The 10,963-nt window shown below is 42.9% G+C and overlaps 1 protein-coding gene across 1 annotated transcript in view; it reads right to left on the bottom strand.

Moving 5' to 3' along the window:
* Positions 1–306: 306 nt before the first annotated feature.
* The window catches only part of kcnb2b (potassium voltage-gated channel subfamily B member 2b), an 85,885-nt gene continuing 75,228 nt past the window's right edge, over positions 307–10,963 (bottom strand). The window contains exon 3 of the mRNA XM_056434209.1: positions 307–2,737. Within this exon, the coding sequence (XP_056290184.1) occupies positions 773–2,737 (1,965 nt within the window). The 3' untranslated portion in view covers positions 307–772. The remainder of the gene's footprint in view (positions 2,738–10,963) is intronic.

The following is a 10,963-nucleotide window of genomic DNA, read 5'->3' as shown; positions in this document are numbered from 1 at the left end:
ATACATATTTGGCAACTATAAGTGTATGCGTGTTAGGGGTGGTGTTTTTCAAAGACTGAATATCGGATGCTCGGCTGAAAGTTCAACAGTCAATATGAAAACCAAAAGCAATAATGTCAACGTTACAGTTTCATACACCATTTTTCACACAGAAAAAAACATTACAGATTCATCATGGGAACACTTTGCATTTCCACAAAAGGTAATGATATGTTTTTTTATAGGTCGCTACGATGCAACACCCAGTCTGAGGGCTTTCAATTCAACCCCCCCCCCCACATCCCTCCCTTTCACATTACACATATTTGTACCTTCAGCGACAGTTTTCTGATGCCAGCCTTTGCATTGTCATTGCTTTAGATGTCCTCATATTTACAGTGGAGCGCTTTCAGCAAACTAAGCACTGTAAAATATCTGTCTTTTTTAAATGCATGCTTTTTACAGATACGTCCCTCTGTGCATTTCCTTCTTTTGCTAGAAAAAGGAGACTGTTACTATGTACATTGGGAGGAACAAAATGTCAACGTGAGTTGATGAAGTCGCGCTGTTTTTCAAGAGCCTCCTCTTTGAGCCCCGGAGTCATTCTTAAATCTGCACGGAGCACTGCAGTTTCTTTTTCAGCCAAATCACAACAACACAAGTAAAAGGGACTTGTCATGCCATGCAAACATATCTGTCACTACAACTAAAGCCTTGTCTTTTCTTTCCTGCTCTCCCACACACCAGGCTGAGGTTGCAGTGGACCTGTAGTCCCTCTGAGCTTCTCTTACAGTCACATGCTGGTTTCACAGGTCGGAGAGAGGCTTCCATCCCCGGGTATCAGGTTGATATCGGATGTAAACATGTGGTTCTCTACTTTGTGTCCACTTTGGTTGCTGTCAGCATTGTCTTCCCCGCCTGCCCCGACCACACCTTGGGTGCAATTTTGTGCTGCTGTCTTAGGTGACAATGGTGCAACTGCAGCTCCCGCCACTGCCATCAGATGCTTCTCCTTGTGGTTCTCTGTGGCTTGATCTTCACCGCCAGGTGGGGTGTCTACCAGCAGCCTCTTCGGGGACAACAGGCAGGTCTCCTCCTCTGTACTGCGGATGAGCGGTGATGTCTCCTCCTCTGGGGTCTCGTCTTCCAGGATGCTGGAGCTGATGTCTCCAGCAGAGGTAGTGCTGGGCGGTGTTAGCGGGCCTTCAGCAGAAGTCTTGGTGAAGTTTACCTGTAACTCCTTTATTTTAAGAGGGTTATTCCCTCTTGGAGAGCTTTGAATATTCTCCACAGCACTGTTAAAGCTCTCCCCTTCCTCTATGAGGAGCTCTGATCCGTCACCTGGGTCGGCGGATTCATAGAAGCCATCTTTGAGTATGATTTCAGGAGAGCTGTCGTCATCAATGGCTCTCAGTTGGCTTAAATCAAGGTGGGGTGGGGCCATGGGGTGTCTGATTCGACAGGGCCCAGCATCTTCTTCATCTGAGTTGGAGTCCTGTTCACCAAAGTCTGATGAACAGCCTGCAAAATGATCTGTAAAGGAGGGTTGAACCTCCTTCATCTCCAGCTCTACATCCTCTTTTAATGTATTTTCAGGACTTTGAGATTTCTTCGGCGAGACAGGGGCGGTCATGGTTGTGCTCAGAGTGCTCATGGAGCTTGTAGTGTTGAGGTTGGTTAAGGACTGTGACTTGGTCATCTGGTTATACATCTCCTCGAGTTTCAGCGCATTAAGGTGCTGTGGGGTCCGGTTTGTCTGCTGGAGACTTCCAGTAGTGTTGATGGTGATGCGATGAAGGGAGCTTTGCGGCTCAGGGTTTCTTTTAACCGGAGATTTCAGATCGGTGTCTGAGGAAGCGTGCATGGTTGAGCTGTCCCATTGGCTAGGCGACAGGTGGTTGTCCATAGAGGTCTTTTCTTCTCCTTTCTCCACCACCACATCCATCAGTTCCATACTGCGGGCAAAGGCATCTTTTAGGTTCATTGACACAATGCTGCCATTCCTTTTGGCTCTCTCCAAAGCCTCCCTCCTCTTGATGGCCTTCTCCTGCCTCTTCTGCTCTTTGTAGAACTCAGAGAAGTTGTTGACAATAATGGGGATGGGAAGGGCAATTACCAGCACTCCTGCAATACAGCAGAGACCACCCACAATTTTTCCAAGTAAAGTCTGTGGGTATATGTCACCGTAACCCACTGTAGTCATTGTAATGGTTGCCCACCAGAATGAGGCGGGGATACTGGTGAATTTGGTGGCATCTTCATCTTTCTCAGCAAAGAAGACTAAGCTGGAAAATATCATGATGCCCATGGCAAGAAATAAAATGAGCAGCCCCAGTTCATTATAGCTCCTTTTCAAAGTAAAGCCTAGAGACTGGAGCCCTGTGGAGTGCCTGGCCAACTTCAGGATCCTCAATATCCTCATGATCCTGAATATCTGCACCACACGGCGCACATTTTGGAACTGCATCACACTCTTGTTGGACTCAGTTAGGAAGAGTGTGATATAGTAGGGCAAGATGGCCAGCAAGTCAATAACATTCAGCGGGCCTTTAAAGAACTTCCACTTTTCGGGAGAGGAGAGGAACCGAAGGACGTACTCCATGGTGAACCAGGAGATACACACGGCCTCCACGTGGGCCAGCTGGGGATTATCGTTGGCATGGCCAAACTCGTCTGTGACCTGGAGCTCTGGTAAGGTGTTGAGAGACAGAGCGACGGTGGAGAGGAGGATGAACAGGATCGAGATGATGGCTAGAAACTGCAAGAGAGAACCGAAAGGAATAAAACATTAGCAGGCTTGCAATAAATGTGTCTTTTTTCATGTGACTTTTATTGCCGTTATTAATACACTACAAAATAGCACACATATTCCAAATTATTGTAAATACATACTAGGCTTCAGCCATAAAATGTTGACTTAAGATATAGATCTTTTGTGGTCTTTCTCAATCAGCATGTGATGGTTCAGTAGTTTGTTACAGATATGGGAGACACTGTGGATAATCAAAGGTGTCTGCATGATGTGAATGCATGTCCCATAATGTATGTTTGGACAAAGGAAGATAGCATGTCAGTTTGTAAAATGGCCAAAGAAAAGTAGCAAAGCACCTAAATCTTCGGATTAATGCAACATTGCAGGATAGATAATTAAATGAGGGGGGTATTTAAATAATGGGGAATTAACTAGGCCATAAATCTATTTTGGAAGAAGAGGAGTGTGTTTGTGTGTGTGGACATATCTACAATAGATGAAAGGATTGTGGCTCCACCTATTGGCAACAGTCTAAAATCAATTTTATCGGTCTCAGAATAAAATGTATTGTTTTCAGTGATAAAAGAAAAGGAACTGCAAACCAGTTGTTTTAAAAATGTCTCTGTGTCCTTGTGAAATTTGTATTGCTTTGATATTGTTTCCTGTGCCTTCTGTTCAGTAAAAGCGATAGATAAGAATATCCTACATAATCCCATGAGGTCAGCGCAGCATGAGGCTGTTCTTCAACTGCAGCGCTTTACTTTGACCAGGATTTATTGACGTTGATAGATTACATCTGACAGAAGATGTTCTAATATGGGTTGGGTGTTTAAAAAATTAGTTTGCGTATGCAATATATGGTGAACACGTGAACAAACACCTTTTGGGAGCAACCAAATAGTTTGGCTGCTCTTGTTTATTTTTCATCCAGCTAATTATATTAACATTACATTATTAATTACATAGTTCTCTCATCATTTGGCCCTTCATTTATATAGTACCTCTCCATGTTTTATTACCAGTGGAAAGATATATCCATATATAGCTGCAGGGATTAGCTGATGCCCTGTTCCCACTGCTCAACTCTGCTCAGCCAGGAGCCTCAACCCACGCAGGTGAAGGGTGTCTGTCCTACACTCTGTGATGCACAGCCACAGCAATCAGCTGAACGACAGTGCGTTCTCTTTTCTGAGTAAAGGCCCACGCAACATAAAACCTATTCAAATCTAATGAACAAAGATGGAAAAGTCTCAGTCAAGATAGGAAAACAAGGCACCTTGAATACTAATCACAAACTGCATCAAGTTGCAGAACACGCTGATTATCCTACTAACATTTACACAGCGCAGTCAGGAGGCAGTCAGTGTGTGTCCTGTGAGACTTCCCAAATTCAACAAATATCACGTATGAGTGAATATCGTGCAGGGATGGAGCTCAAGGATTTTTCAAAGGTGTTCGGCTACTTCTATAGTTTAGCAATTTGCCTCGAGCTAACACTGTGCCGCTGCCTGAGATAGAAGAGAGAAATTCCCTCTATTAGGCGAGAAAAACAGAGAAATTAAGGATTGAAAAATAAAGACAAAGGGGTGTCATGTCTCAGCAGAGGAAGTGTTATGACTAAATGAATGCATGCTGATTAGGTTAAAGCTATTAGTGGCTAAGTGATGCAACCTGGGCCTGGCAGATAGTTGAAAGGCTGGAGTCACAGTAAGTACGCACACAGTTCTCATACCCCTGAACCATTTGGCAAGCACATCTGAGGCTCAAACCCCGATCAGGGGACCTTTGCTTGTGTTACTGCTGCTGAACACCATGTCAGCTTCAAAGGTAGAAGAGTAGATGAGAGCATGCGATAACGATTGTGATCAGTTCATAGGCTTACTGGTGGTAAATTGCGTTGCTTGTGGAGCTGAGTTATTCAGATACAAGTATAAGAATATACGTGATTTATGAAAACACATGCTGAAGGTCACTCATTCTTTGTATTAAGATTACCTGTCTCAGAAGAGACAGTTCATTTTCTACTGTTTTCACTTTGGAGCAGATGAACCTGCACTGGATGGACTTGAACACTAACACAATCCCAGACCAAGAGGGAAAGTGATTAATATTTTCACTGATCCACAACCATGCAATCTCACCTTCCTACACACCCATGCATCTCTTGCTCATGGACACCACCAAATGGCATTTGATCATGTGGATGAGCAATCCTGAGGTGTCTTGCATTAACCTGCAGTAATCGCGTGGGAGTAGTTAAGAAGATACATTACTTGGACTCAGTCATCTTTGCCCCTGATCTGCATGTGCGGGGCCATTCAGAGTAGCGTCTAATACCCGCAGTGCTATCTTAAAAAAGGGAAATTAGTGCAGCTACGCCAGTTGACCTGAAAAGTGACCCAGCAGGAAAACTACCAGAAACAAGACACAAGATATTTCACTGAACCGGACAATTTCAAATGTCTGGGAAAGTTATTTGAACAACAGTTCTAAGAGTAAGATAACTGGGATGAAAACTGTGACAAAATATCTGTCTATCTTCCCTGTGTGGTTTTGACCTCAGGATGCAGTCAGGTCTACGTCAGGCGAGTCATGAGACTGATTGGATTAGAGAGGTTAACGTCTTCAGATGATTCGGTCATGTGTGACATTCTTTAGTTGTCTGTTCCTATTCAGGTGCTCTTACCATCTCTTTACCAATTCTACCGAAAGATTGCTTTGCCTGACTGTGTTTAAAACGGCTTCACTTTAAAACTTACAATGAGATGATTAAAGAGCGAACATTATTCAACGTCACATGACTTTTATTTGTATACAATACTCTAAGGATTTCCCTGAATACTTTGGTCTTTACTCCTGTGAAAATTATGAAACCCATCGGGAAAAAATAAATCACTTGACGAGTGTCTTCACAAAAAGAAAAAACAGCTGGTTGAATCCCTCAAGGGACAGCTTACAAAATATAGTGCCTGGGACAGTGTCGGCAGCAGTTTAGGAGAATGTCTTTTGTGCATCAAGGGAGTGAATGCGTTTTATCCACCAACACCCAACCTCACAATTTCAGTTCTACAGCTCCTTTAATAATCGATCCCCTGGGAGACCTGAGCAGGGAGTATGAAGTTGATCCAGAAAGACAAAGGAGCCACTGAGTTAAGAGCCCTCTTGAGCCTCTTCTTTGGGCCTCTGTTGCGAGAGCCCCACCCCCCGCCTTTTTTTTTGTTCCCACAGGAGAAAGTCAATGGGCCCACTAACTTCCCACTAACTGTCCTGTCATTACTGACCGCCCTGTGGTCGCACATTGACACCCCTACGTCTGCCTGCATCCCCGTCATTCCCTAGTTTGAGAAAAGAAAGATGCTATGTGGAATTTATAAAAAGCTCACCCTACTCAAGTGGCCCATCTGTCCGCTATGGGGAGGCTATTGATTGTACACATCACATTATGGCCAGCAAGGCCCTATCGATCTCCTTGCTCAGAGCGCTTATGGACCATGATCAACCTCTGAGGTCCCCACTGATCCTCTCTACTTTCCCTTGAGTCATCAATTTGTTCTGGACAAATTGAGCCATTCCTCAGGTATGATAATTTTTTTCCTGCAAAATCAATCCAGGCGATTATGGTTATGGTAATGTGGATTGATCCCTGGACTTGTGCACTATTTCATCTTCTGAGACTGTATCTTTTCCAGTTGGATGAGCCCACCAAAGCTACAGCTTTGTGCATGCTTTAAAACAAAGAATAATTACATAATTGAATGACCTATCACACGATGTTTACACAAACTAGGGGGCATTTTCATTTAACTTATTAGCTCCATATGCTGGAAATAGGTTTAAAATAGGTTTAATATGTCCCAAATGGCAATCTCTGACTCCATGAAGTGCACAAATGATGTTACCAGCAATTAATAATAGAATTGAGTTAATATGTAATATGGCTTCTTTGGGAACCTGGCACGCATACTTTAGGAGAGATTCATAAGGCCTGGATAGTGAAGGTATGACACACTAATTAATCAACAAACGATCAGAGGCATCTTCCCTCACACTCATATTCTGCTGGTTGAGTGCCTTTGTTATGCCTACTTTCCAAAAGACCTCATAAAGAGAGAAAAGCAAGGGGAATGTGATATTTGGTGTCTGTCCACTGATTTATCCCACAGTTACTGTTCAGATAGGTTTGGAAGAATGCCACAGTTATAACAATTTGGGCCTCAATTCTAAAGCCGTTAGTCTATGGACAATATCTTTGCAATATCTGATAAAAGAAAACACGGTTTTGATCTGGCCAACTATATTTGGCAACTCTAGTGGGAGTTTAGTGCATAATAACAAAGGCTCATCATTACAAGAAAAACTATTGAGCTTTTCATAATATCTCTGACAGCTGTCACTGCAGTCAATAATTGGAGTGGATATAACCTATTTGTCTTGCATAATGCAGCATCACCATACTGTGTCACTTACAATGCAATTAGTCATCAGTCATTTAGACTCTATTAAGTGTCCTGGGATGGGCAACCTTAATCAGGAGTATTAGCATGATCATACATTTGATTTCAGGTTCCTTACGATTAGCAGGACATACAAACTTAGCAAGTAAACAATTTTTCTTGTTGTTTTTTTGAACGGCACAAAGCTTCTTTAAACACTTTAGTCCCTCTCGGTTTCATAGTTCCTTTGGTAGAGGCATGCAACAGAGGGTTTCCGCCAATGTCATATTTGCTGAGAGTGTGAGGTTCATTCAGCTGCACAACAATCAGTTGATTGGACAGCCTTTGAGAGGAACTTAATCAATAAGCAATTCTTATCAGCGGCATTACAGGCCTCGCACACACTTTGATTCCAGAGTGCTTGAGTTCATTCTTCGCCACGATACTATCGGAGAAAAAAACAGAGGAAGAACCAATAAATAAATAGAATAAAAATAAAAATGGCCTGTCTACATCACTGAATAATGTTCTCCACCATTCACACATTCTTCCACTGTTCCTGGTGGAGTATATTCCCTTGTGGTCACTGTACTAGACTTTATTGGATCTCTTGACTAAACTTCATTGTTTCACCGTTTCTTCCCATCCTTGTAAACACATTTTTCGTGGGCTTTTCACTTTCCCCCTCAAAGGCCTTGCACTGTTTTCCATGCTTTATTTATAGTTGTTTGTGCGTTACTTCCTTATTTTTTTTGCCACAGGGAGAAAAGTGGGCTAGTATGAAATATTTATCAAGTGCGGTCATGCGTCCGGCCAGTAGTTGCACAAAAGCGCCTTCTTAGAACCATCAACACAGCCGAGTGGGTCAGCGTGTGGCGCTCTATTACAGATGAGTTTTGCTTAAGCGATTATGCATCAAGGATTATTTATTATTAACACATTGTTCTGACAATTTCCAAGTCAGTGTTGGTTCAAATGACACATACGACCAGGATCCCAATTAAGGCTGTTGCTAATTGAAAGGGAAATGTGCCAGTGTATGAATCTGTGTGAGAGCTGCGAGTTGGCAACAGGGTAGAGAAGAATCAGACTTTGATTATGATATTGCAGTCACATTGCGGTGGTAAGGAGGAGAAACCAGAAGGTTGTTGTTTTCAGACTACCTGCAACTTTGAGGAAAAAAAAAGATACATTTACAAACTCTTTTTTAGCCCCGTTGCATCACAGCAAACCAGCACTCAGGTAAACTGAAATATTTATAAACGGGCTGCCCAACAATGTCTTTCACGGTCTCATGTTTGCGACCGTTAAGCCTCCAATGATAAACTTTACATCACCAGCAAGACCATTTCTGAGCTCAACCTTGGGATACATTCCATTACTCTCCTTCTTAATCAAGTGTATCAATACATTTATTTATAGCTCTGATAGGATCCTTGAGCTATCTGCTTACTGACATAGATACCTAATGATAGGTCTATTCTATTATAGATCCTGTTACATAGTTCTCTTCCTCTGATATCAGATTCATACTCCCAGTATAGTCTTCGGCACAGATATGATTGCAGACTTCATCGGCGTATTACATTTTTTTTCCCTTCAGTATGCTGATGCCATTTCAGTGGACGACTCAGCAGTTTTGTGAATTAAGCCTCACAAGAAGGGCGGTGAGGAAAGTCAAGCACACTGTGCCACAAAGCATTTAAAGCAAAGAACAAACTGACATTCATGACGTCTTGATTGGTCTAATCACGTTAATCTTTGTCGCTCTCTTTATCTGGCTCTCTCTGTCCTTCCTCCGTAATCTGTTCATCACTATTGCCCTCTAAGTAACCTTGCAGCAAATCACGTGCAGCGACTTCCACAACACAAATGTCAGGAAGAAAACGGAGGGAGTGAGAATATGCACTCGCAGGCAGAGGTGGCGTTGCGAGGGAGAGGAGGCTGAACTAAATGTGAGGCACACTGACGCATAAACTATATTTTAAAATTACAAAAATATGGGAGCAAATGTCTTTCATGAAACAAAACAAATTCCTAATAGCAGTAATCTCTCTCCTAGTGGGCAACAATTTAATAAAAGTAATTCTGTCGCGGTAACATTTGTAAGAACATGAGGTGTGAGACAGCCTGTGCTGAAGGTTTGCTTGTTTCTATGCTTCTGTATTCTGTTTACTTCGTTGCTGTGTAATTGCTTTGGCAATGTCTTGCCATCACAATAAATCTTTCTGATGATCTAGGTATATATATATATATTTACACTGGAAAACAATGTAAACAATGTCCTCGCTGCATGTCCTTTCCCCGCCAGGAACGATGGTGGTGGATGTGGAAAAAGTATGTGTGCATATGTTTCTGTGCATGTGGAGAACAAGCCTTCGGCCCTTATCGCGTGATAACATTTTTAACCTAGAGTATATGCATCTGACTCCCCGTGAGAGAAGAGAGCAGCAGGCAGACCAGAGATACAGCCAGTTCCCTCCACACACTTATGCACATGCACAGGCACATGAGGGGTTTTCCAGACAGCATGTTCAGTATTTGTGCAAACTAGACAAACACATGATCATTATACAATATCTGCAAGCATAAAAGATGAATCTTTGAAAGTCATAACACAAAAAGACAACAACATAATCACACTAGATAACTTTCTTATGTTTGGAGTAATTTACAGCTGAGCAGCTTTTTGTGTCTTTATGTGTGACAGCGAGAGAGAGAGAAAGAGAGAGCAAGAGAGAGAGAGAGAGAGAGAGAGAGAGAGCAGTCAACAAGGCTAAATGTAATTATCGCTAAGTGCGATCACTGTGTTAATCATCCGACCAAAGCCACATAATCAACACTTTCTAAAGCCACAGACCAGATAAAAGAAGGACGAACAAACGCACAGCCCGGTCACCCTAAAAGTTAATATTCATCAAGTACTGCAAATAACTCGCTGGGCGCTCGGCTGCTCCGGAGGTTTGTTCGTATGCAGATAACGACACAGGAAGGATTTCTTACAAGCTGAGTCTCCTGATAACATCATCCATCTGAGCTCAGAGTCTGGGAAGGTGGTGAAGAGGCGTGTGTGTGCATGTGTGTGCATGTGTGTGTGTGTGTGTGTGTGTGTTTGTGGTGCTTTCCAGAAATGTCCTATAATAATTCCTCTCCTGCCATCTCTCTGGGGTGCTTTTCTTTCACAGATAAGTTTGGGTAAGCCTCACAGGAAAAACACCTCCCACACATATACACACACATGCACACACACATTTGCACACACACACACACACACACACACAAGCAATACATACAGCACAAATGCTTCTAAAATGCCTCTTGCTCTCTCACAATCCCCTTTTCACTTATTCTAAAACACACTGTCACATTTAGCCACACTCAGCAGGCTCGCACAGCTCTCAGCGGTCCACCCTCACATGAGAAAGAGAATCCCCCTCTCTCTCCTCCTCCTCCCCTCTCTACGTGTACCTCTATCTGTTATCCTCAATGACTGCACGTTGCTGTCTGAGTCAAAGTCTGTAACCATGGGAATGTCTTCCAGCACATACGAGTGCAAGCAGAACGCAGCTCTGGGACTTTACCATTCAGACGAGACATCCACAGAAGCCTCACGAGCAGCGGGAGGATGCGGACAGGTTTCAGGGTAAAGAGAGGTCACTTGGTCCATTGGATTTTAAAGCAAAAAGCTAAAATGAACCCTATCATGAATTCTAACAACATGAGATAACATTTGCAGTTCAGGGGAAACCAATGTTTAAAGTTGTATTTATGTCATTAGTTTCCCTTGAGTAGTCCCTTG

This window comes from Pseudoliparis swirei, chromosome 16, assembly GCF_029220125.1.
Source record: "Pseudoliparis swirei isolate HS2019 ecotype Mariana Trench chromosome 16, NWPU_hadal_v1, whole genome shotgun sequence".
Taxonomy (NCBI): Eukaryota; Metazoa; Chordata; class Actinopteri; order Perciformes; family Liparidae; genus Pseudoliparis; species Pseudoliparis swirei.
This window is presented reverse-complemented; position numbering and strand designations above follow the sequence as displayed.